Source organism: Theobroma umbraticum, unplaced genomic scaffold (assembly GCF_002168275.2).
Source record: "Theobroma umbraticum cultivar Fairchild unplaced genomic scaffold, ASM216827v3 scaffold_56.0, whole genome shotgun sequence".
Taxonomy (NCBI): domain Eukaryota; kingdom Viridiplantae; phylum Streptophyta; class Magnoliopsida; order Malvales; family Malvaceae; genus Theobroma; species Theobroma umbraticum.
In genome coordinates, this window is record NW_018397256.1 from 9,721,056 (window position 1) to 9,748,070 (window position 27,015).

The following is a 27,015-nucleotide window of genomic DNA, read 5'->3' on the forward strand; positions in this document are numbered from 1 at the left end:
CTTATCATTAAATAAAATAATTAAGTACTAATTTTATCTTATACATTGTATTTTATTCTATTAGCAACATCTTAAAACAAACTTTGAGAAATTTTAATTAATTATATCAATAATATTTTTTTTATAATTGAGAGAAAAAAGTTTTGAATTTTATTTTTTAAGTAAAGAATTATACACTAACAAATGAGTCAAATTTTTGAATGCATATATTATGATTATAATATGAACAAAAAATAAAAATATTTAAGTAATATTAATTATTAATAAATAATGTTTCAAATAATTTTATGAGATATTCCTGTTATTTTATACATATATTATATATACTAAGATATATAAAAAAGATAAATATTTTGAAAAATTATAAATGATTCAAATAAAAAAAATTTACCCTGCAACAACACGTGAGCAAAATTATAGTTATGGGAACCTATAGTTAATAATTTATTCAGTTCTCAATTAAAGTAGATAATATGTCAAATAAATTAATGGCTAACTGGCTATATGACTATTTATTTAACTCATAATTTAAATTTGGGGTTGGGCTGCGTGATCGATGACGGATGTGCTTGGCTAGATGACTAGATCTAGCCAGACTAATAAGAGGGAAATTTTGACCAAGATCTACGCCAGACTAATAGAGGGCTATATTTTTTAATTTAAAATAAATTGATCGAAATAAGATAAATATAAGTCATTAAAAAATTATTAAACAGGGTGTTGTTCAGACTTATCTCAAGCTGCAGGAATGAAAATGATGGACAGAGTTTGGATTAAACTACATAATCGAAAAATAAGTCTCATTTGACGAATATACTCCCACAGAGCTGGTTGTGCTTGTACGGACAAATATAAAACACTGGGGCGAAAAAATTAAACTGAGATGAAGAAAAAACATTGGGTTCCCAAGAAATTGTAAGCTAATAATAAGTCAAAACTAATTAGGATTCTTATCGTCCAACTCGAAGACTAGTAACATTTATGGCAAAAAGGTTGTATTATTGCATAGAGTTGAATGATTGGCTTTGGTACTATGTTCTTGGGATAATGTGTTTGGACTTTGGAAAGTGCTATCATATGTACCATGTAAATCTTTGATTAAACAACACATATTTGACAAGCCATCCATCCTTGCAATCATTCTATCATTAAAACTTTTCAAGCTTTCCCATCCCAATTGTTCCCTTCCCTGATAGGAATGGATCGTGATCAAATGTGGACCGTTGCCTCAGGTGGCAGCCGCAGATCACGCAACCAGAACTGCCCCGTTTTTCTTAACAATGCATCCAAGTGGCTGGCTGCCAGGATGTAAGTTTGTGACCATTCCATCATTGCTTACGTGGCTTTTATCATTGCGGCATTCTCGATTTGTCTTCCTGTGAGTCGATCTCAACGGCTGTCATTCAATCAACTCTGTTGGCGTTCGGCTGACTTTTGACTACGCAACTGTAGAATTTGTCAACACAGCAGCTCAGCTCCTTGGAGAAAACAGAATCCTAACCACAATGTTCACACGTGTGCCAACATGCTCTATTTCTTTCAAAAAACATATTTTTTTCTTCAAGTATTTCTTACCCTTTTTATATTTTTTAATCAATTTGATATTTTTGAAGTTTTTAGTTTTTCAATAATTTAATGATTATTAAAATAATAGCATATCCTATTTTTGGCAAAAAGAAAAACACTTGACTACAAAATTTTAAACCAAAGCCATTTTAGTGTTATTCTCAATCGTTTTTAAGTAGGGATTATTTCAGATCATTCGCAAATTTTCAAATATTTAATTAACAATATTAATCTTTAATTTGGTTTTTAATTTCAATTTGAAAATGCCCTTATTAAAGTCAAATATTGCTCTAAAAAGTTACCAATAAAAAATTTTTTTCCTGATAGGGATGCTTAACAGTTGTATTATGTCTTCTTGCTAAAGATTAGTATAATTCATGACCACTAATATTTCTCGAGGTTCATAAAATTGATTGATGCTTAATTTGTGCAAACAATTATCCTACCAATAGGACTTGCCTTTTTTGATCAAATCAACTATAGCTAGATTAAGTTAGCATATAATGTATGATTAGATAAATATCATTTCATAGCACATAAAACGTTAGTTGTCGATGAGATGTTCTGAATGATACATAGATAAACAAATTAAGGTCTAATCACTCTAATGATAAGATGTAATCACACCCAATAATCTCGCTTGATTTTCCAACACTAAAAATGATATGATTAATTCCTGGTGGCCCATTAATTCGGTGTTTAGTTAAGATCATACGCAAACTTTTATATATATATAACTAAATTGCATAGAATATTGTATGTATATCTTATCTACTAATTATTACAATATAAATAAAATCAAGCCATGCAGTCGTTAAAGTATCTAATTATCAGTACATCTTAATCAAGCTTAGTGTTATTGAGCATGACCTGATTATGACAGTTGATAGGATCAACTGAAATATGTGTTGGCCCCAAACGAAGAAAGAAAAAAAAAAAAAAACCTTCTAATGTCAAAAGATTCAAAGTCCAGCTTTCCAACCTAGCTAGCCATGAGATTAATTAAGGGAGGGGTTGGGTTGGGGGATTTTGTGGCGCTGGCCGCTACTTTATTCATTGTTATCTTTCAAACCAACTTCATAATTATTTCAAGAGAATGTGGCGATGATAAGCCAACTAATACATTGATAATATATGGGTGTTTTGCTCAGAAGATTTTCAGCTGAACCCAACAACTGCATAATTAATTTGGGTGGATAATGGATTATATCTCAAGTTGCCAGGTTCACCTTTTTTTTTTTGTGAAATCATAAGAGCTTGCATTGATTCGCCGGGACTGAAAATTTTCCTTTGGAACAAAAACATCCCAGGACGCAGGTCATGAAGAAACCTACAAACCCTTTCCTTTAGACCTTGTACAGAAGCCGTAAAAAGAAAATACCAGCAACCTAGCACCCAAACAAAAATAAGGTGCCATGACCCTTCATCTGAATCCATATACAAAAACAAAAACTCATATCCATAATCCAGCTCAAAAACATATTTGCAGGAAGCATGTCTCTCCTACCCTATTCATAGTTGCCAGGTACAGTTTTTATATATAGAAGCATAAATATATGAGAAAAATGAAAAGATTTGATTTAGAGCTGTGAAACCCAGAACCAAACTTGCTATATTTGTGAAGGATTATGATTTTTTTTACATATATTTCCAAATGCAAAGTAGGATAATTACAAAGAAAACAAGTGTGACTGGTTTTCTTCATTGTTAACCTTTATCTGTGAAGTATGATATGCAAGGTGTCACATCATATACAGTTGTGTGCGCGTCTTTTGCATGGCGTGGGTTGCAACAAGTAAATGCCTAGCTACATCACTTGGCCTAAAAAACCATGTAGCATTGCAAGAAAATAAATTTTAATCTGTTCGATGACATATGAATAGTTTCCATCAAATAAAACTTTTAGATTTAACTTTTTGATTAGATGTTAAACAAATATATTTACTTTTAAATCATAAAGATTTGAAATGACATGTGAGATAAATGATAATAAAAAATCGTACTATCTCATTTTATAAATATTAAAATTTTAAGATTTGAAATGAAATATAGAATCAATTATGATAAAAATCATATTGTTTTATTTAAAGTTTAATCTCGAATATGCATAAAGGTTTAATTCTCATCTATTCTCACCAAATTCGAAGTAGTCCAACACACTTATCTATTGCTTCAAAATGATAATATGAGGTTGGAAAATTATCTTAAAGCTGGAAAAATTCATGTGGACATAAATATGAATCTTGGAAGCTATTTGACCTGCCACGCCTATCTACATAATCATGATTTCATGACACTGTGGAGCCTTCTGAATTGACTTACTTCCCTTGGTTGGTTGGTAGCCAGTTTGATTAAGTAATTTTTTTTAGACCCAAGAGGAAAAAAAAACTTGATTGTGTTTAGCTGATGATTTCAAAAGCATGCACATTTCTTGCTTGAATTAAATAATGACCAAGTCAAAGACATTATAAAGTAAATCAAAGACAATAGTATATATAATTTAAGTAGTTTAGGTGACAAGAGAAAACAACAGCAGAAGTTCCTCCAATTAAATAAATGGAAGAATTTCTAGGGAACTTGCTTTCCACAAGCAAGAAAACAAGAATATAATCACGAACACCTAAACAAGAATCTCAAAATAAAAATATTACTTTACATTTTATGACACAAACCCAAACCTTCAAACGGGTTATGTCGTCCAAAGAATCTAAATGGGCAAGAACCCCACTAAAAACTTGGTGAATATGACTGATTTACCGAGAATATTTTATTAGGTTTCTTTGCTCTTTCTTTGTTCCATGAGTTTATGTATTCTTTCCAGTGCAACTTCTAGCGTCTGCTCACTCATGTTGGCAAAACAGACCCTGAACCATCCTGGTTCAGAGCAATGGCAGGAAGATCCTGGTGATATGTTTAGCCTCACTTCGTTCAAGATAACCTTCCAAAGAGCCAATTCGCCTTCTCTTGTAGATTCCTCCAACAATGGACATAGATTCATCCAGCAAAATAAACCAGCATTGCCTTTCAAACACTCAATCCCCGCATTTTTCAAGCCTTTGATGATCATTTCATATCTCTTTCTCAGTCTCTCTCTGTTCGTCTTGATGTAGTTTTCGGTAAATTCCTTGTTAGACAACATGCAGGCCAAGAGATGTTGTGTTTGAGAAGAAATCAAGGTGAAACTAGACATCCTCCTGGCAGTTGTGACAACCTTGTCATTGTAGGAATATATTGTTCCGACTCTAAAACCTGGAAGGCCAAGATCTTTAGAAAGACTGTAAACAATGTGAACTCTTTCAGAATTTTTGTAGTCACGAGCTTCAAGAATTTCTGCAATGCTTATAAATTCGGATGATGAGAAGGTTGATCCAGAGTAAATTTCATCTGAGACAAGGTGGATGTTTTTGCGTGTGACGAAATCAAGAATCTCTTCCAGGACTGATCGTCGGATTGTTGCACCCAACGGATTGGAGGGGTTTGTTATCAGTACTCCTCTTACTTTCAAGTTCATGGATTCTGCACATTCATATGCAGCTTCCAGAGCTTCAGGTGTAACTTGAAAGTTGTTTGAGCTATTGCAATGGATTGGGACAATTTTCACACCGGTCCTCCACCTCAGATCTCTGTCAAATCTGGAGGAAACAAAACAGTTCAATTTATTACTTTGTTTAAAAATATGAATGAGCATGGAAATGCATGGGAAATGAAATTCCGAGAAAAGGTTCTTATTCGAACTTGTTCTTACCCTGGATAGTATGGAGTTGGAACCAGCAAAGCATCCCCAGGATCTGCCAAAATAAATGTTAACAGCTCATTAGCTGCAGTTGCGCCTGCAGTCAGGACTATTCTATCAGGGTCGAATTTTGCTCTTCCCCCTCTAATTTGCTCCATGAAATTTGCCATAGCCTGTGTGCAAAATGAACATGGTTTAGTCGGGTTGCAATACTATAGCTGCTTTCTGGTTTTGTGCCTTTATATGAAAGTGTTAGGTATAAATAACAATCTTGAGGTTCAAGGAAAGTACCTGTCGGAAAGATTTTAGTCCATGGTAGTCTTGGAACAAAGCATTTTCTCTAAAGCCAGGTGCTTCTTTCCCCCAGCTAGATGCTTCCGAGTGCTCTTCCAAGTACTTCTCCAGTAAATCAGATGAAACCTGTTCGAGGAACAACAAACAACATTACATGCAAATTCTAATTGCTTCTTTTGCTGTTTTTAGATAACTGCTTTGCCCTGACACTGACTTGATTTTCAGCGAGTCCCATCTGTATGACTCCTGACTGGTTGATTGATTCATCGTAAGGGTTTTCATCGTATGCTTTCCACCCTGCAAAGTATGGAGAGTCTTCTCCATGAGTTTCAGAAACTGCAACCTTTGATAGTCCAACAGCAGGTTGCTCAATCTCTATAGCCATGTCTATCTTTCTATCTGAATTAGTAAGGCTTTTTCTGTAAGGGAGCTGTTGTGTATGAACAAGGACAGGATAGAGGAGAGAGGACAGAGAAAAGAGAGGAGTGAGAGAAGAGAGCTTAAGGGAGCTGAATAGCTGATGAATGAAACTTTTGCCAATGACTTGCCCTTATATATAGGATCCAGGAAGCCCTTTGACACAGAAAAAAAGGCCTTACAACTTGCCCTGGTTCTTTCAGAAGATAGAAAATCAAAAAAATATCAATGATTGATTCTGTAGAGTAAGCAAAATCAAAGGTCACCTTTTACAGATAGTATTTATCTCCAGTGACAACTGTCATCTTGTCAAATCTTTCTTTATCTCAATCTCCATGAGATCGATGCCAAAGATGGTGGTTGATATGGGAAGGTTGGTGCCCTATTTAGGCCTTTAATTCTCAAATTGTTAGAATAGACAATGGTTCTTTTCAAGTTTATAATTACTCTCTTGATTTGTAATATGCATAGTACTAATTAATTTCATTTTAAATAATTGTAATTGAGTTCCCTTTGCAATTCCCCACTTCCCAAACCTATGACTAATCAAATCCCTGTTGAAAAAACCGAAAGTTCTTCAGTGAAACCATATCTTACGTGAAGAATGCATATTACACACAATCATGCCGAGAGATCTAAGAGTAGTTAAGTTCCGATAACCTGACAAAGATCCTGATTACTCAAGATTAAGATTCTGATTTGCAAACAAAGTTGAGACAAAAGAGAAGCTCCGAGAAGATCTGATGGCCCCACTGAGGCATTAGTTCCAAGCAACAGAACTTATTACTTCTTCAGAGGTTTGAGGATTTTTCAACATTATGGATGCTCATTAATCTAATCTAAGTTTTAATATAAGGTTTGAACGTAATCTTAAACAAAAGCAATCATGGGGGTTTTATGATTTAATCATTCAGTTAATGATATACTAAATGATCATTTGATCATTCAGTGCCTATTAAGTGAAATGCTTTGTTTATTTCTGGTATACTATATTCTGTTAGTTCTTCCTAAGTACATATATATGCTGAAGAAAAAACTAAAGCACATATATCGATTAAAATCAAATGAAAGATAATGGTTCATTAGCAAGCTAATTAACTTTTGTACATGGCTAATTAGATTCATTCATCAATAACATTATGCTTGTTTTTTTATTAATAAATATGTAGGTATATTCCTACATGTAATTAGAGTTAGAGATTTTTGTCAAGATTATGTTGGTTTTATTTTGTTTTGAAAAAAAAAAAAGGCTTTTAGATTTGAACTAACTAACGTAGAGAATAAACAACATCCTCATAACAAAAACCAAAGAGAAGAATATGCTTAAGTTCTTGTCTATGATCAACGACGTGTGGATGGAGATCATGAGTATCCATGTGCAGGAATTCAACCAGCAGGAGATTCGCAAATTAATAGGTTGCATATACCAGTGCAAAGTAGAGAGAACATGAAAAGAGTGGTCGATGACGACTGTTCCGCGACTTCGGCCTCTAGGAGAGAGACAAGTATCAAGCAATGGTCCTCCAGCAGATATGGGAAAAAAATTCAATTTTTATATTTGTGTTGGTTTAATCTTTGGAATAATAATGGGATTGGTGTGTTCTGGGCAGTTACAGTATTATAATAACAGAATTATTGGTTGGAAAAGAGTGGAGTTAATTGCTTTTAATAATGAAGGTAAACCTCATTCTTCAACTGTCAACGTACAGAGCAAAGGCTGGTTGTTTTCTGTCATTGATTAGAATACAGAGTTAAGCAGTAACTAAGTTGGAAAAATCGCATATTTCTAGAGTAAACCCCCTTTTTTTTTAAATGAATGGGGAGACTGGGAGTCATCAAAACCAGCTTGTTCTGCTACATCAAGATTCAAGAGATAAAATTGAAGTACCATATCAGAAAATATATATATAAAACAGTACAGTCAGTGTGTTAGGTAACTCCAAGCTAAGAAGCAGTCTTATCAATTAAGTCTAGTTGCTCACATTTCCCCCTGCTTAGTGGAATCCAACTGATAGGCAACTGGGTACGGAAGCACCCAAGAAGTTGGGGTTTCGGAAGGGAAAATGACAGGCCAATTGGCTTCATAGGGAACTTACAACTGGACAGGCTCAAAGCACTACCCCCTCTCACCCCCAACCCTTTTTATCTGCATAAGACACTAATTTAATTTAGTACTACTAATGAGTTTTTAGGCTTAAAGAGAAGTACGTTTTTGAATTGTCAGCACTCAGCTGCTAAGTGAGTCAACATCACAAAATTTAAGGGCCATGTTTTGTCACCTCATATGCTTTGAATATAGACTAGAAAGTGAAAAAGGAACTAAAAGTATATATGTTCTTCCTATCTCTGCATCTGATGTTGCTACTCCACCAGAAGCCTGACAGAAATTGCCTTCAACTTCTATCGCCGACATGTGGTTAAAACGTCCGAAATCACTCTCTCGATCAGCAACTTCTTCAAAGGAAAAAACACGTAACATGCTGTTGCGGCTCATAATTACATATATATATATATATATAATCAAAAGGTAAACTCTTCACCATTGAAATCCTGCAAGATATAGATTCTCTGTCCAATTTTTGTGGGAAGAAAATTAGAATTCATAAACTGTAACCCCTAGTAAGAGACCAAACAACCTGGAGTTACATAATTAATTACCCAGATGCATCTCAATGAGGTAAGCCTACGACTGTAGATAAAAGCGGGGGTGTGTATATTTGCATCCCTATTAGCGGGCATGAATCTTCTCGGAAGATACAATGCCAATAAAGACATGCCACGTCGGAATCTTTATTCTAATGCTAAGATCACGTCAATAGAGAGAGAAGTATAGAATATTGGGTAGTTAGGATATTAATACTAACTCTGGCTATGTAAGAAAAACAAAAGGTTTTGCAATAAGATTACATGCTTCAACAATTATAATAATAATCTATTTCACTCATTATTTAAATGTTTTTCTTTTTCTTCATTTTCATTCGTCTAAATTTGCATTACATGCTTACTTAATTAAGCTTGTAATATATATATATATATATATATATATATAGTATATAAGATTCTTAGCGTGTTTGTACGAACACGTTTTGTGAACCCCATATAAGCATGCATTGTTCCATCGGAAACATGCTTATCATTGTCTTCATATTGGAAATTTCCTGTTGATAATTATGATACTTAGCCCTACATATAGTACACCAAAGATGTTCTTTGACTTTTGTTTTCCTTTTTTGTGTGTTAAACATTTCTCAATATGTTGCTATATGTAGTTGTAATGAACCACACAAAATGTGATCCATCGGCGTCCACATATATGTTTTTGAGTTTAGACAACTACTAATACATGATTAAGACTATTCCATATATCATTCTTTATTATTAGCTCTACTTATATCTCTATCTTTAACAATTAAAATTTGAGATTTTAGATTCGAATTTTTTTTTAAAAAAATTATGATTTAAGAAAATAATTATATAATTACTATCTAATTCTCCCACTTGCTTTTATTCTATAGCACAATTCCTTTTCCCCATATAAATGAATTATTTTTTCGATGAGTATTTAGCAAATAATTGAAAAACATGAGCCAAGAGTTGCCTTTTTTCATGAAAGAATTTTCTATAATTCTCCTCTATGTGCTTTCTCCCACTCTCCCCTATCACCTCCACCCGCAGAATACATATCTTCATTATTGTTGGAATGATTTGTTACTAACCATTTTTTGTGCACTCTAAATTGTGATCCTTGAACAGCCAACAAGTTCTAGAAATCATAAGCTTTCCGATATACATATATATTTTTTTATATTTGAAATTTTCGCACATTTCGTTCGTTTTTTTATTTGTGTATCTCATTATATTTGGATAGATGATTTCGCTTTCTTCTCATCCAGCCCCTTGCCAACCAGGCAGCAGCATCGATCACAATCATCCATACATCATAACTTACATTGGAACTCTTGAAAATAAGGGGTTTTAATATACATATTCGTATGTTGTTTAGAGATTGGATGATGACCTCGTAAATTGAAGGGTACACATGGTTTGCCAACTTGATATATATGTATCTTATGCTAGAAGCAAATTCACTGAACACCTTTGGATGATGAAGCGGGCAAATTGCATGATCAGTGATCACTTCCTTCACCGGTGAAAGCTAATCAGACAAATGCCGGTATTGTTTCCGCGTAGGCTTACGTTTATTAAGTTTACCATTGACTGTCAATCTATTGCAAATCTGTTGATAGATCATAGATAGTGTGATGTAACGTTTTATCAAACACTGGTTAAGGATGACTAAGAGAAGAGAAAGTCTTCTGAATGAGTCATGAACTAATCTCCTTTACTAGCTAGGGAAAGCCAATATAATTGTGCAACAAGAAGGGGAAAAAACACACCAGAAAAAGAAAACCATTTAATATGCTACTCTCAACTTTCAAGATGTTCTGATCCTATGGGTGTCTTAGCTTTCAGATACCATGCATCATCCTCCTCACCAAGTTAGGACCACATTTCCAATGCAGTTATTGTCACTGATCGCTTTACTTTTCTTGGTACAAGATGCATCTGTAGACATAAAGGAAGTTAGAAATTAACTCTGTATGAATATAAAACCAGTATGAACAACTTGCTACCACCAAATGCCAAGTCAATGGAAAATTTCCCCATTGACTTGACAACTAGAGCATTTTAAAGACGTAAGGTAACAAAAGAAAAGGATGCACAAGGAATATTAACCAGCTGGGAGAAGTCTTGCTTAGCAGACATATTTCCAAGAGAAAATTTGATTCCCAGATTGATTATCTCCATAAAGTAAGATGAAATGATAGACAAACTCCAGGAATCCTGCCCCTGTGCTCCAGAATCCCTTATTCTGCCCAAGGAAAAACTCGTGTCCTTTTTCTCCACCATGTAACTAGCTAGACACCTACCTCTATCACCATCACATGTCAACAAAATCCAAGCAATATTTAGATTTTAGACAGCTCAATGAAGCAGCTGTGGTCCTTTTCGCTCCTAATTAATTTCTTTGCAAAATACGGCTATAAGATAAGAATCCTAAATAAATTGCCACCGACTAAAAACTGAGTGGTAGTTCAATGAAAGAGGCAGCACAGATGAAATCGTATAGAAAATAAAAATTACCCTTTTATGTAGGGCAACAATATTTTCCTTTTTCATACACCCAAACTCCTGGATATACCCCGGCTATATTGCCAGTTAATAGCTCATTCCTCATGACAGTGACAATATTAGCACACTGTTAAAAGACAAAATTAACTACAAAGCCATTTGGAGTTGTTATTTGGATTAGCGAGACTGATGACAATGTTAATAATTATTCAATGCAGGGGTTGCAAATTTGTTTGAATGATCCGATCAGGATCAAAAAGGGAAACCAAAAGTGAAAGATGTCAAATATTTCTGCTGGCACTGCAGAGCTCCGGTAATCAGTGTTTACCTTCCTGTTTTGAATGTCCAAGCGTGTCTGCTGTCATCGAGCCATGCAATGCAACAAACCCCTACAATAGCAAATCGCTACCTCTGCTGTCGCTGACCAAGTTACTCTTTGACCATCAAAGATCAAATCGGCAGAGAACAGGCTCTCCTAGTCTTACTTAGCTCGTATACCAGACGCAAATTTCCAAGATAGAAAATTATGAGTCGCAACTCCCAACTAATACTCACCATAAAAAAGAAGTTGAAAAGCAGAAATGATAGACAAACTCCAGAAATCCTGAGCTTTTGCCTTAGAATCCATCAATCTGCCCAAGGAAAAACTCGTCCTTTTTCTCCCTCATGTCTTTGGAAACCTAATTCTGTCACCATCAAACGCTGACAAAACCAAGCGAATTTTTTTAAAAAAAAGCTTCATTGCAAAATTTTTGCTGGTGTATATCTATATATATATAAACAAGTAAACCTCTAGGCATCTCCTACCCACAATTAAATAAGCTTATTATTATATTCATGTGATAGTATTTAGTTAGAGTAAATCTAATAATCTGCCAACTATACTGTATTCTCCCACTTTTATATATATTGGGTAATCTTTGGAGATTTCATCCCAAATCATAATCAGATTAATTAGATTCTTAACTCTTAGCTTATATTGCAGTTTCATTAACAGCTTTGCTTAGATTTTTTTTTGGTTACACCTAGATTAAATATTGTTTTTTTGACTTCTGCCTTTATGTTTTATCTGCAAAAGTGCATATAATAGCATTGTTATTTGTGAGCTTAATCATGATTTAGGTACTAAGCAGGTGAAACCATAACAACACTTCAAATCTAATGTGTACCAAAATAAGTAATTATTTAAAATTTACATCAACCAATTCAAATCTTCATCTAATATCTGTTTAATATCTAATCTCTTGGCGTGACACATGTACTTTCAAATAAATTTAATTAACTAAATAATCAAAACCAAAAAGAGCTCTTAAGGTCAAATTAGTTCATATACGGTACAAATTAGGAGTTAATTAAAAATTAATATAAGGTTTGACATTAGGAGTTCCTATTGTTAATGGTCGTCATGTTTATAATCCCACTCCTTCAATGACTTGCTTTATTGTTATGATGTACACAGCTGCTATGTTGTAAACATATGCCATATATTACATTGTTTTAGTGATGAAATATGTTTTTTTATGGGACAATAAATATTTTATCCTTGAAGGTCTAAAGGGTTGATTATGCTACATACATCTATGTAGGTGTTCTGTTAGTTTGACAAAGAGTTTAAGATGACTTTTTTATTTGTAAACAATATTTAAAGATTAAACCTTATCAAAGATTTTTAAGGCCACAGGTAAAAGGTCCAAAAGGTCATTTAGAGTCTAATTGGTAATCGAAAAATAAATTATTGAAAGAATTTTTTTGTATAAAATATTTTATAAAAAAATTTAATATTTTATATTGTTTGAATAAATTGTCGAAAATATTTCCTATTATTTAGATCATTGTGTAAAAAATATTTTTCACCTAGTGGAGTTAATAGGGTGTTAAAATGATAAATAGGAGTTGATTATAAAATGAGGGTTTCATTTGATTTTCACTCATTTCCATCAAAATTAAGAATGAAGATAAAAATTAACAAAATAAATAGTAATATTTTTTAGAGTATTTAACCACATACCTATAATGAAAGTAAATTCTAATTTTTTAAAAAATTTTCATTTCATCATTTCGTTAATCATAACACTATAAAACTTATATTTATAAATGTATATTTATTAAGTGAAAATCATTGAAATATTTTTTTATTATAATTATTAGTAAAATTTATTCAATTTATAAATAAAAATTTTAATTGCATTGAATAATTTTATTTGACAATATTTTTTAATATGTTAATAGTATTGAGTAATTTAAATATTAATATTTGAATTTAATTTTTTAATTAAATATTTTTTATGTATTTTAAATTAAATATTAATATTTATCAAACTTACACTATTAAATTTAGTATAAAAGTGTTTTTCCAAAACTCTGGCAAATGTCTTAGGCCTCTTAAGGATGTAAAACATTTTATATAATCAATAGATATTTTTTCTATTAACTCATAAAATATTTTATATCTTAATTAAATTTTTTATTTTATAAACAAATATATATCCTGAAAATGTTTTTTGAAAAATATTTTTCATTAAAGCAAACGGACGAAGGTGTCATTATCTTCCAATCATTATCTTTCCCTCAATGCCCAATCATTATAAGAAAAAAAGCCCGATTGGAGCCCAACACATGGCCCATGTTATATGCGTCGTCGTTTTGAACGCCTCAATATTCAACAGAGAACTGCCAAATAATAGTGGCACTGAAGCTCTGTTGCTTGTAAATGACGGGAGGAGAAGCCATTTCCATGGCTTCATCATCGCCGTCGTCTCTCTCTCCTCCGGAGGTCCCCATGGAGCTCCACGTCTCCAACCGTCAAAAGCTCCTCGACTCTCTTCTCCAGCACCTCTCCGACTCCGCTCGTCCCCTCCACGGCTTCGTCTTGCTTCAGGTACTCGTAAACCTATCATTCCCATTAAATTTTATTCATAAACGCCTTCATTGATGTAAGATTCCTCGATTAATCGATCGAACAGGGAGGCGAAGAGCAAACGCGCTATTGCACTGATCACATCGAGCTCTTCAGGTACCTAGACCATGCCTTGTTCTTATAAACTTTCAATTGAATTACAATTCAGTTTAATGCAGTAATTCAAACTTAATTATAATCCATCGGTTTTCAGACAAGAGAGCTACTTTGCTTATCTTTTTGGTGTAAGAGAGCCTGGTTTCTACGGTGCTATTGTAAGTTCTATGCATCAATTTCCATATTATGCATTTTTCCTTTTCTAAAATTACATTTTCTTTAACTTCCGATTCCATTTTTAAATAGTATAGCTTCTCGAATTTATAAACTGTTGAAGTTGATAAACTTAGCTTTTTTAACTCACTAAAGGACATTGCAACTGGGAAGTCGATACTATTTGCACCTAGGTTACCTGCAGATTACGCTGTTTGGATGGGAGAAATAAAGCCGCTGCCCTTCTTTCAGGTGACTCTTCTATTAATGTTTTCCAGCTTGTTACGCCAGTGCATGCGTATGCTTAGTACTTTTTATGTTTACATTCTTGTTTGCAGGAAAGGTATATGGTTAGCATGGTCTACTATACTGATGAAATTGTTCAAGTCTTGGTTGACCAGTACAAGGGATTTGGAAAACCATTGTTGTTCCTCTTACATGGGCTTAACACTGATAGCAATAATTTCTCAAAACCAGCTGAGTTTGAGGTTTTACATCTCGTCCTTTATTCTATTTTCTTTTGCTTTTTGCCTTTTGAACAGAGTGATATTGTTCCTCAAGTTCTAGTGTTCTTTTCTATTGTCAAAGTTACTGAACTGGCACATGACCTTAGACTCAATTTTTATGATGTTATGTAAAAGTGGCATATTAGTTAGTTTAGAGGCTTATACTGTTTTTTTCCTCCTCTCTTGTTTTTAGGGAATAGAAAAATTTGAGACAGATTTGACAACTCTGCATCCTATATTGACTGAGTGCCGCGTTGTCAAGTCAGACTTGGAGCTTGCTCTTATCCAATTTGCCAATGATATAAGTTCTGAAGCTCATGTTGAGGTATCGTTTTTATCTCATTACTTGAAAAACAATTGTATATATTTTTCTTTGCATATCTTAGCAAATGATTAATCTATCATTGTACATGTTTTTAGTTACTTTGTGGCCAGTTCCTTTGTTCTTTTTTCTTTCTTTATTTTCTTCATCTTTTACTTCACCTGTATTTAATAATATATTGGCAAAAACAGTTGCCTAAGTGTATTGATAATGATAATTTAACATTTATTTGCTGTGCTATGTGACTAGGTCATGAGAAAAACTAAAGCAGGTATGAAAGAATATCAGTTGGAAAGTATGTTTCTTCATCACACCTACATGTATGGTGGCTGTAGGCACTGTTCATACACATGTATTTGTGCTACTGGTGAAAATAGGTAAGGATTACCTCAGTTTCTGATTGTTACTTGTTCAATACATGCAATGCAGTAAGAACAGCACATTAGTAATGTTTTCATGCACAATTATCTATATTTTGAGGATTAACTTTTAAACTAAACTTCAAATAAATGAAACCTAGGGTAGCTACAGTTGCTTTAAAACATTTTGAAGGTCAATAATTGGTACTCAGCTCATCAGCTGCGTAATTTGAGAAATGTACCGCAGCTGTGAATTATGATTTTACTTCGGAAAATTTTGCTTGGTGTATGATTAATTTTTGAGTATGAATATATTGATATGAGATTCCATTAAAATAATGATCCTTATGTTTTAATGGTGCAGTGCTGTTCTACATTATGGACATGCTGCAGCTCCTAATGATAGGGTATAATTTTTGTCCTTTGTCCTTTAATGCTTGTAATTGATGTCAGTTTCGTTGCACAAGAAAAAAATGATCTCATTAGATTTTGAATTGAACTTCAACCCTAGGCAGTCTTATTCTCTTTAATGAAATAAATGGTGAATATTTGTAAAAGCATGTAGATGTAAGTGGGTATGTCCACGTGCTTGCTGAAGGAGTAGCAATGACAGTTTCAAATTCATGTATTCAAGTTAATCTGATAAACTGGTAGTAGTTGGTAAGGTTTGAATACTGTTATGTCTTTCCTGCAGATCTTAGAAGATGGAGATATGGCCTTGCTTGACATGGGAGCTGAATACAGTTTCTATGGATCTGACATTACATGCTCATTCCCTGTGAGTATGTCTATTTATATTGCAATTAATTTCTTTGCTTGTGTGTTGAATGCTGGATGTGGGCCTTTCACTTTTCAATTGAAGCATTTAATGCAACTTCACAAAGAATACCAATGTTTTCTATGCTTTAGTCCTTCCTAGATCTCTCAGTTTCATGATTTAATTTTGCCATACCATTATACCATCATCTGATTAATCAAAAACGAAAAAGAAATTGAATGGGTAGCATTTACCATTAGCATTAGTCCAAAGATGTGCAGCAGAAAATGTAGGCTTTGCATGTCCAATTCTTGCATAGCTTGCATGGAATTATCAGTGGGTATCTTTGTGACCTTTGGGGCCAAGTCGCTTAGAGAACATGCAGTATGTGTTTGTTTGATGGCTGCATATATTATTTAAGTTTCTTACTGCAGTTTTTGCAGCTCACTATTGGTATATGATTTCAAGTTTTTCTACACTGTATAGACAATACTGATATATCTTAGGCATATCAAAATTCTCCCATGCTACTGGGACTGGGAGTAAGAGACCTGTTTGTTCTCTAGTATACAGTGGTAAGTTTCCTCTCAAAAATTTATCCTATTCTGTGGGCAGGTGAATGGGAAGTTTACAAGCGATCAAAGCCTTATATATAATGTTAGTGCTCTACTCTTTGATCAATGATTGATAGGAATTATATCAAGTTTCCTCGTATGAACCCATATTTCCTTTAATAAAAAAAAGAAAAAGAAAGAAAGGACAATACTTTTGGTTTAAGTTGTCATTGTTTGATATTCCTTTTTCTACTTGCTATGCTCCTCAGGCTGTCCTTGATGCTCACAATGCTGTTATAAGTACAATGAAACCTGGTGTAAGCTGGGTGGATATGCACAAGTAAGGCCAAAAAATAATAATGCTCACAAGATAATTTTCTTATAATTTCTTTCTTTTATCTTCGATTTGTATATTCTTGTTTCCTTTTTATCTATTGCAGATTAGCTGAGAAAATCATTCTGGAGTCTCTGATAAAGGGAAACATCCTTGTTGGGTAAATTCTATTTTCTTAATGATGTACTTATTTCTTTTATTCAGTTTGTGTTACTACTATTAGAAGTAAATCTAAACTTATAAGTAGCTGGCTTCAATTTTTTATTGTAGAAACATTGATGATATGATGGTTGAGAGACTGGGTGCTATGTTTATGCCTCATGGTCTGGGCCATTTCTTGGGTATTGATACTCATGACCCTGGAGGTTATCCAAAGGTCCTTGTTATTAACTTATCTACTTATGGATTTGATCTCAATGCTAGTCTTGTTTTTTCCTAATTCATTAGTAGCTACACTTTCCATTTCCCTGATTTGGAAGGATTGGAACATCTAGCAGGGAGTAGAAAGACCAAAAGAACCTGGTTTGAAGTCTTTGCGTACTGCTAGACAACTCCAGGAGGGAATGGTAAGTGCTTTTGTTTGCCCTTTTGTTGTCAAAGGAGTTTTCCACTTTTAGGACTATGATCAGCACAGCTATGATGTACGTATGATTTCTGTGTACACTTTAACACTGGTTAAATATTACATGTCTTTGGATACTTTTGTAGTTGAATGACATTGGAATGTTGCACGACTGTGTTTAATTAATATATTTGTTTCATTCTTACAAAAGCAATGCTTAAGTTTGAATTTTGAAAAATAATTTTATATGGTATATTTGATTTGCTTTGCTGCATGACCATTTGGTGGAATTAATGTCTGGCACTGACATCACTCTCTATTAAAATTTTAGACCTTATATTTATTTCCAAGGACTACAATTCAACGTCCCAATACCAACTGTTCTGATTGATTATAGGTTCTCAGTTTATAATTAAGCTCAGTCAACCATTAGCCCTCTTAATGTGCTTTGGTAGTGCAAAAATTATGACATAGTGACTATTTTTCTGAAGAAACCCTGAGGTAACATCCCTTTAATGTTCAATTAGTTGCTCCTATTTTAACTCTAAAGTGACGCACCTAAAACGTTTGGACAAAGAATCAGTTTGCAATAAATCTATTAGTTTGAAGGTTTTTCTTAGAGGTGATCTGTTGTTCTTTCTCATAAAAATTCTGCACAGGGAATTCAATTAGTGCTTCAAACAAGCAGAATGCATACTAAGCTTTCATCTTCTTGCTGCAGGTGATAACAGTGGAGCCTGGATGCTATTTCATCGATGCATTGTTGGTTCCGGCTATGGAAAATGCAAACACTTCAAAGTTCTTCAATCGTGAAATAGTTGACAGATTTAAAAATTTTGGTGGAGTTCGAATAGAAAGTGATGTGGTATTGTATTTACTAAATCTTACAGTCATTCAAGTCCAAAATTTCCTGCCTCATTTAAATTTACACGTATAAGTAGTTTGTCTATGTTTCAAATATAGTTTAAAACATTCTCTCTTATTTTAACACATACATGCATGTGGAGATAGAAAGTAAATTTCCCTGTGCTGTTAATATACTTGATCAAAACTCATGGTGCCAAACTAAGTTTTAGCTATAAAGAACGGAAGGAGACAATGAGATATGTTGCTGAACTGAGGTTTGATCGAAAATCTTTCAAATGTGCTGTAACAATTCAGTTCATGCACTTGATTGTTGGTCTTCAAGTAGCTAGGCATAAGTTTGAAAAGCTACAGATGACCTACTGCAGGATCTGTGGTATTGGTGAGAATTGGTACTAGGCCAGTATAGCACTTGCTAAATGCATGCAATCCTGTATGTACCGTGGACGTTTTAAAGCTCACTCATGTGGGATGGATCTAGCTATAGAACTTAGCTTGTTCATGTACGTGTTACATCTGTTATACGGTTAGAATTGACTCTGTGCTTTTGTTCTGTTTGTGGTCTCACTTAATCATACAGTTCCTTTCTTCTCTTGTAGCTTGTCACAGCCAATGGTAGCAAGAACATGACCAAAGTTCCTCGGGAGACATGGGCGATCGAAGCTGTCATGGCAGGGGGACCATGGCCACCACTCAGCAAGGCCTCTGGTTACACCGAAAATGGTGGGGAAGCCAAAATTTAGCAAATAACGACAGTTAGTGAACCTGAAAATGTGGGGAGATATCTCTCTTATCAGCCATTCGACTTATTTAGTTGTGTAAAACATGCCTGATCAATAGAAGTCTTGTATGGACGGTTAGGAGAATAATGTTCAATGTTTATATGTTACAAAATTTAAACAATTATTATTATTATTTTCAGCTACAAGTTTCATATTGTAATGCGGAACGTCCAATGGTAAAAAAAAAAAGAACTTTTTTTTACTTATTTTCCCTTTCTATTTGCACATTGACTTTCGGCGCCGTGCTTTGATCGGTGAAGCAAATAGAAAGTGCACGGTGGTGATTCAGTGAAGGAAGTTCGACCATGTACTCCTACAGTTGCGAGTGAAACGACGTCATTGGTGATCTTGCACCTTTATTTGTTTAATTACCTTGCGATATTGGAAAGTAGATATTTGTGTTTCTTAATTTAAAAGTTTTCGTCCCTCTAAAAGGTCACAAGGAGAAGACACAACCATATTTAAAGACAAGCAAAAGCGTAGCCTCCACACTGGAGCTCACCTTGTCTCAAGCAAAAAGCCCTAATCAGTAATCTCTCCCTGCTTCTCTTTACGAAACCCTAAGCTTCCTCTCTAAAAAAATGGGTCGCCGTAAAAACAGCAACGCAGCTCAAACGGCGACGAACTCTTCGAACAGATTCGAAGGAACCAAGATTCGATTCCATGACGCCGACGACGAGGAAGCCGCCACAGACAGCTCTAATCTCGACGAATCAATCGTCGCCATTGATAAAGCTACTGAAGACGTCTCCATGGGAGAACCCGACGTCTCCTTTGTCGATTGCGAAGGCGATGATGATAAAACCAGTGCTGATTATTACTTCGATTCTTACTCTCACTTCGGTATATTTTCTTCTTCCTTTTCTTTTATTTGAGATTCATTTTTTAAGTTTGCATCTTTTTGACTGTTATTGTCTTGCTGATTAGAAAACTATGGGAAAGTGAGGATTTTTTAGTATTGCTTTTGACCTTGCCTTAGAGGAAGCTTGGAATGAGAGAACAAGTTTCGATCTTTTCGAAAACCAGAGCTTGTTCAGCTCAATAGTTTGTTTATATCTAAGTAATTAATGAAACTCTTGTGGTCCCTGGTCAAATGGTTATATGTTTAATGGATTAGCATGTCCATATTTGGCAGTGCATTGAGTTGACTAATGTTAGAAGTTTTATACTACATAATTTTATTTATGTTCAGCGAACACTTCCTTATAAAGCTTATTTTGATTTTTTTGATTTTTTTTTTTTGTATGCAGGTATTCATGAAGTAAGTGTGCAGCACTTGGACTATTGAGCGGAGAGCAGTTTCTTGTTTGATTATTGTTGAGTTATTTATAGAGTATTTTTGCTTTGGTCACTGTTGCTTGATGATATGTTGGGTGCTGAATATCTGAATGAACGTTTGGTTGTAATTATTCTGTTTACTTAAGCTTACCCATGAATTAATTTGCTGTGCTTTCTATCCAAAAACATTTGTCGTTTGTGTACTGACCTTGTACGTTAAGGCAATTTATGAAAAATTACATTTGCAATTATTATTCTTGATTACAGTGGAAGAACTTGGTAGGGTCAGATAAGTTTTTCACTTCTTTTTTGTTTGGAAAATGGTTTTCCTCTATGATAACCTGACAGTCCCTGTATTTCAGGAAATGCTCAAGGATGTGGTGCGAACTAAGACATATCAAAATGTTATTTATCAGAATAAGTTTCTATTCCAGAATAAAGTAGTTCTCGATGTGGGAGCTGGAACTGGAATTTTGTCTCTGTTTTGTGCAAAAGCAGGGGCAGCACATGTTTATGCAGTATGTGTTTCAGATTTCCTTTTTCCTTTTATTTCTGTTTTTCATGTTGTTAATAATCTCATAATTCTTACACTCCTGGTGTCCCTTCCTTGTTTGCCTAATTTGGTTAATATTTTTCCTTTCCTAGGTCGAGTGCTCTCATATGGCTGATATGGCTAAACAAATTGTTGAAAAAAATGGCGTGTCTGATGGTGAGTTTATTAAAATTTGTTGTCTTTTACTGTATTGCTTCCACTATTTAAGCTTGCTGTTTACCCAAGAATTATTTGATTGTTACAGTTGTTACAGTTTTGAAAGGAAAGATTGAAGAAATTGAGCTTCCTGTCGCGAAAGTAGATATCATTATATCAGAGTGGATGGGTTACTTTTTGTTGTTTGAGAATATGTTGAATACAGTGTTATATGCCCGTGATAAATGGCTTGTAAGTCACTGCTATTATGGATACTATAAATATCTGTACGCGAGATATTTTCATGATTGTTGATATTGGAAATATGTTTTTGTACTTCTATTATGTAATAGGAAGTTCCTTGATGATTCATTTATGTGTTTGCTGTGTAAAACTGATATTCAACCTGGAGTGCATGCATGCATATACAGGTTGGAATTTCAACATAATATATGCTAGATTTGCCACATTTATGGAGTTGTATGTGTTACGTATGGCTCGGAGTTAGTTGTCGTCGAATGGCCATCAAGGCAGGTTGCCTTCTATGGGCTGTTTCTTGTGATATCGTATCTAGTGTACTGTTGTGCTACCAATCTACAAATTTTAAAAGAACGACAGCAATGTTGCGTGGTCTTATCATTATATCCTTGTCTGTCTTGTCCTTTCCTAATCTCCACTTGCTAGTATGTTAAGCTCTTTTTCTGGGTTGGAGGCACGTTAACTTGCAGCTATCACTCTGTTGGTTAAAATGCCTTAACATGATTTCTTAAATCATCTATTCCATGTTATGATTTGTACAAGGTGAGTTGTAAAATGGAGGCTTTGCGTCCGGCTATAACTTTTAATTGATCAAGACTTTTAACTCCATCCTTGTGTCAACTTCTCTAGAGCATTTTTTGCTTGTGCTATGTGTGGCTAGGTTGCATTTTGAACTTAATTTTATTGTTTTGCTCCTGAAAGCAAAATCTTGTTCATTTCATATATGCTAAATTCCTTTTATTCAATTTATTCCTTTGCCTGTTTCAGGTCAATGATGGAATTGTGCTACCAGATAAAGCTTCTCTTTACTTGACAGCAATCGAGGATGCAGAGTACAAAGATGATAAGATTGAATGTAAGCATAGTAGACTCCTAGATTGATATAAGTTTTTGTATTCATTCATATGTGGTTATGGCCTTTCAATCAGTTTTCTTGTTGTGGTTCATTGCAATTTGATTTCTGTATTCTTATATATACCCGTCTTTTCTCCATGGCATCGTCTTGCTACAGTTTGGAATAATGTTTACGGCTTTGACATGAGTTGCATCAAAAAGCAAGCTATGATGGAACCTCTTGTTGACACAGTTGACCAGAATCAAATTGTGACAAATTGCCACCTTCTCAAGGTGTGAAATACGCAGCACAAACGGATATTATTGTGTATCTATATATACATGCTTGGGGGAAATACTTTGACATAATGTTTTTGGAATTTATTGCATTTTTCATTTTGCTTTTCTTTATTCAGACAATGGATATCTCCAAGATGGCTCCTGGGGATGCTTCTTTCACTGCAGCTTTTAAGCTCGTTGCACAACGTGATGATTACATCCATGCTTTTGTTGCATACTTTGATGTATCATTTACCAAGTGCCACAAATTAATGGGCTTCTCTACAGGTTTGTCTCTTCATTCTTGCCCCACATCCATTTTGGTTCTAGTCAGTAGATTGCAAACTTTTCTATCATTCGGCCTTTCGATCTTATCTACAAATACAAAGCAGCAAGTGCAGCTTGGGAGTACTTTTGCCCTGGCAATACAATAATGCATCTGCTCAAGCCTGAAGTTTTGTGCAATTAATCTATGTTTCTGACTTCTTCAAATCAAAACAAAATGCAGGGCCAAGATCCCGAGCTACACATTGGAAGCAAACAGTCCTATACCTAGAGGATGTGCTAACCATTTGTGAAGGGGAGGCAATAGTTGGTAGCATGACTGTTGCACCAAACAAGAAGAATCCCCGAGATGTCGATATAATGGTCAAATATTCATTGAGTGGTCGACGATGTGTGATTTCAAAAGTTCAATTCTATAAGATGCGCTGATTGCCACAGTATTCATGACTATTAGCTTCTGCAACACAAGTAAATTTATGAATTTGGCAAAGGGATGAAGCACTGCTCCTATTTAATGCGTCTGTATTCTAGTTTTCCTTAATTGCCTAAGAATGAGATGCCCATAAATTGGTTTTTTCATGTAAAATGTAACGATAGTTGCCTGTAATTTTATTTAATTCTTTCCCATGAATGCATGAGAAATTAGAAACAAATAGATTTTCGATACTTGGAATGCCAAGATCTTTTTGGATATTTAACGTAATCCTTGCACCCTTTGCACTTGCTTTTTTTATTTTTGACTTAAAAAGTTTTCTCCCTTCCAATTGAAGGAATGAGGAAATAAGATCTGATGCAAATAGTGGCTATGGTGAAGCGGAGGCATTACTGGTGTTTATCCATGAACTTCTGATGTAAGTCCGGAATGCCAAATCCATTTTCATTGATGAGAACTTGAGCAGCACTTTTGTATAAGCTTAAGTTCATGTTATATCAATGGATGCATTCTGATATGGGTTTGTTAATAAGTCTGGAGTACCGTGGTTATAATGACAGACATGAGAAGTGACAGTTCGGCCGGAGCAGAGCATTGGGAATTACCGTAAATTCAACAGTAGGCCGCTGCATTTCCAAATATTCATTTCAGAATTTAGATCCATTTCAAGGCCAATCTATTGTGGAATTACCAGGCAAGTAAGCAATGGACAATACGCCAGAAACCAAAAGGAGCAGATAGGAAGAGAGACGTTTCAACATATTGTGTATTGAAATCAGCAAAAAGATGAAGTTGCTACTCATGACACTGTTAAGAGAGTCCCCATGGATGAAAACAATCATCAAAACTTCCCAAAGGGCGGGGAAAGACAAGTTTAGGGAAAAAGGGGATTTAATTCCTCTGATTTCCTACTGAATCAAATTCTTCCGAGTAAATAAGTAACAAAGCATATTAACACAGCGGAAGAAAACGTGCTAACCATTGGTATTCCTCACACGTAGAATTCAAGGTATCCTAAAGCTCTGCCTTGCTGGCCTTGGAACGGGCAGCACTAATTCCTCTCCACCACCTTTGTACCCGGTTGGAGACCTTGTTTGCATGTTTCTTCAATGATTCGCTTGCTTTTTTGACGCCTTTGCTGATCCTCTGCTTCCAATCGCCTTTTCCACTTTCTTGGTCTCTCAAAAGTTTTCCCTGAGAAAAGAAAAAATCATAATCAAAACAAGAACCTTATGAAAACTTTTATGTGCTGTGGAGTTTTGATAAGTACCAAATTAGATGGAAACTCTTCGTCGTCGTCGTCATCGTCATTTTCATCATCTGCATCTTCACCCAAATTCTTCATGTTCATCAGCTCCTCCCTTGAATACATTTTCATGCTGGGTGCCCCTGGCATACCCTGAATCACAATAAAATTAAACAATTAAACAGAGATCAGATATAAACATCAGGAATGGAGAGCATAACGTTTCGCAACAAAGCTTTGATCACCTCCATTGACCGTAACATCTTTTCCATTTCAGCCTCTTTAGTGGGTTTGGGTACAAAAGGTTCTCCCGGAGTCCTATCCTGTGCGCATCCATAAGAACAAATCAGTTTGATTGAGTTAATAAAGTTGACTCATCTTTTCCTCACACCGGATGTAAAAGAAAACATCATCAATGGAGATTGTCATACAACATAATATACAACAAACTCCTTGTAAAAAAAACACAGTTTACAAAGAAGAGGGTTTTAGAGCTATAAAGACACTGTTGTACCCAAGTAAAATAATATATGAGAAGTCAGGCTACTGTATTCTAAGCATTTTATGGGGAAAGTGAAATTAGATTCATATAATCCAAATTATGCAGATACAGTTCAAAAAGTACTGAAGTAACAATCCCATTCTTTGCCTCACAGCAATTCACCACAAAAACAGAAAGTAGTACTTCAACAAAATAACATAACAGACAGAAAATGAAATCTATCAAATATAAATGATGCTACAGAAGTAATGCTTCTAAAGGTTCTTAGAGATGAAGCATTTTATTACAGATGTGGAATCATGATGCGCTTGCAATTAATAGCCTACTGAAAACAGCAAGAAGGATTGGGTGACTCAGCCACATTTGAACCAAAGTTCAGCTATTCAGCTATTCCCACAGAATAAAAAGTGTCTACCTCATAGAGGATTAGTTCTTTCTTAATATTAGCCAGAAAACTACACATAATGACAAGAGAGGAGTTCAGAATAGCGAATCTGATTACCTTTGGTAGTGGGAGAGGCTTGCTTTTGCATGCCTTAGCCAGGTCATTACACAGATAATTGGCCAGCGACTCAATATCAGGCTTGGACGTGTATATATATTCAGCAACATCAGTATCAGAATACCCCATAACCTGGAAAAAAACATAAGCAGCCAGGCTTAACAGTCTTAAGATCACTTCTGCTAGAACCAAAGACCAAGTTTGATGGGCTGATATTTTAGTTAATACAATGATGTATCAATCCAGTTCTAGATAACAACAACGCACAAAAATTTGATATGCTCACAGAGAGGCTAGACTGCATTGATCTATCATAAGAACATCTTGTTTATGTTATCAAAATTCTAACCTCCTGACAAGCTTGCTCAATTGTCTTACACTCTGAATTGCAAATCCCTTCGGCATCCTGTTCGATTAGCTGCAAATAGATGAAACTTTCCTGAGTCAGCGTAGTAAATTAATTGAATTGATACACCTATTTTTCTCCACTCTTTATTCTCTTCATCATTACTCAGAATCGAAACATCAACAAGAACAACAAAGAAAATCCAAGAAAGCAGAAAAACCTTAAAATGCCACAACACTGAGGATTAATTTATCTTACCTCCAACTTATTTCCTTGCTCTACTATATCAATCTTCAAAATCCAATCAGCTTCCTCCTTCTTCAAATTACAAACGTTCTCCGCGATCTCAATGATTTGATACTCTGAGATCTAACAACCCACCAAACCAAATAGAAAATTTATAATTAAAACAAAAAAAAAAACCAAAAACAGAATTCAAAGATAGAAAATTTAGACAATAAAAAGCAAACCCAGATGATAAAAAGACCTTCTTGGGAGAGATCTGGGCTTGTTTTGTTTGTACTTGTTGGTACAACTGTGATGCCAGCTTCTCACAAACTTGACATTTGATGTAAGGAATATCTTCTTTTCTCGCAACTGCCACTGGCTTCTTCGCACATAGAGAGACAGGCACCCACGTTGAAAATAACAAAACTGATACAAGAAGAACTAAAATTTGCTTCATCTTTCCCATAACACGCTCTTGATTGTAACAAACGCTTAGCTGAACTCAAAGAGTTGTTAGAAAAGATCCTTTTTAACGAACTGATCGAAGTGGACTTGAAGTTTATTGTTTTAAGAAAGAAAATAACTGATACGTGTTTCGCTGCATCTGATTGGTTGCTTTGGGCTTTTAAAACATGGGGTCCAATTTTATCAACCAATAGGATTCGAGAATACACGCTGTTCTGGTTTTTGGTGACCCCAGGGAAGACTTCGCTGACTTGAGTTCTCTTTCTGATCAGAGCCGTCCAAACTTCATAGTGGGACACACTCATTTATGCTTACGTGGAAG

General features: G+C 34.6%; 4 protein-coding genes across 6 annotated transcripts; 2 read left to right on the forward strand and 2 right to left on the reverse strand.

Moving 5' to 3' along the window:
* Nucleotides 1-4,066: 4,066 nt before the first annotated feature.
* ACS7 (1-amino-cyclopropane-1-carboxylate synthase 7) lies at nt 4,067-6,094 on the reverse strand. The gene is made up of 4 exons (XM_021420944.1): nt 5,808-6,094; nt 5,591-5,719; nt 5,312-5,472; nt 4,067-5,198 (listed from the first exon to the last, which is right to left on the reverse strand). The coding sequence occupies exons 1-4, from the start codon at nt 5,976-5,978 to the stop codon at nt 4,337-4,339; spliced, it is 1,323 nt and encodes a 440-aa protein (XP_021276619.1). The 5' UTR covers nt 5,979-6,094; the 3' UTR covers nt 4,067-4,336.
* Nucleotides 6,095-13,838: 7,744 nt separating this feature from the next.
* LOC110411217 (Metallopeptidase M24 family protein) lies at nt 13,839-19,551 on the forward strand. Of its 3 annotated transcripts, XR_002444737.1 has the most exons (17): nt 13,839-14,021; nt 14,107-14,156; nt 14,254-14,314; nt 14,466-14,561; nt 14,648-14,797; nt 15,009-15,140; nt 15,387-15,514; nt 15,861-15,903; nt 16,191-16,274; nt 16,869-16,910; nt 17,077-17,147; nt 17,248-17,301; nt 17,412-17,517; nt 17,636-17,707; nt 18,425-18,568; nt 18,936-19,070; nt 19,167-19,307. XR_002444737.1 is itself a non-coding variant. In XM_021421270.2 (16 exons), exons 1-16 carry the CDS (start codon nt 13,854-13,856, stop codon nt 19,308-19,310), a joined length of 1,545 nt encoding a protein of 514 aa, XP_021276945.1. In that variant the 5' UTR covers nt 13,839-13,853; the 3' UTR covers nt 19,311-19,551. The 3 variants fall into 3 exon arrangements, 2 of the variants coding, with proteins under 2 accessions (XP_021276945.1, XP_021276946.1); XM_021421270.2 differs by lacking the exon at nt 18,936-19,070 and having other exon boundaries at nt 19,167-19,551; XM_021421271.2 differs by lacking the exon at nt 18,936-19,070 and having other exon boundaries at nt 17,639-17,707; nt 19,167-19,551.
* A 214-nt stretch (nt 19,552-19,765) lies between these two features.
* PRMT11 (arginine methyltransferase 11) lies at nt 19,766-23,684 on the forward strand. The gene is made up of 9 exons (XM_021421272.2): nt 19,766-20,192; nt 20,600-20,610; nt 20,990-21,145; nt 21,273-21,336; nt 21,425-21,567; nt 22,342-22,429; nt 22,586-22,701; nt 22,824-22,974; nt 23,195-23,684. The coding sequence occupies exons 1-9, from the start codon at nt 19,931-19,933 to the stop codon at nt 23,398-23,400; spliced, it is 1,197 nt and encodes a 398-aa protein (XP_021276947.1). The 5' UTR covers nt 19,766-19,930; the 3' UTR covers nt 23,401-23,684.
* A 468-nt stretch (nt 23,685-24,152) lies between these two features.
* LOC110411220 (nucleophosmin) lies at nt 24,153-26,816 on the reverse strand. Its single transcript, XM_021421273.2, has 7 exons — nt 26,488-26,816; nt 26,259-26,369; nt 26,004-26,072; nt 25,655-25,786; nt 24,896-24,973; nt 24,675-24,803; nt 24,153-24,598 (listed from the first exon to the last, which is right to left on the reverse strand). Exons 1-7 carry the CDS (start codon nt 26,692-26,694, stop codon nt 24,419-24,421), a joined length of 906 nt encoding a protein of 301 aa, XP_021276948.1. The 5' UTR covers nt 26,695-26,816; the 3' UTR covers nt 24,153-24,418.
* Between the last annotated feature and the right edge of the window lie 199 nt (nt 26,817-27,015).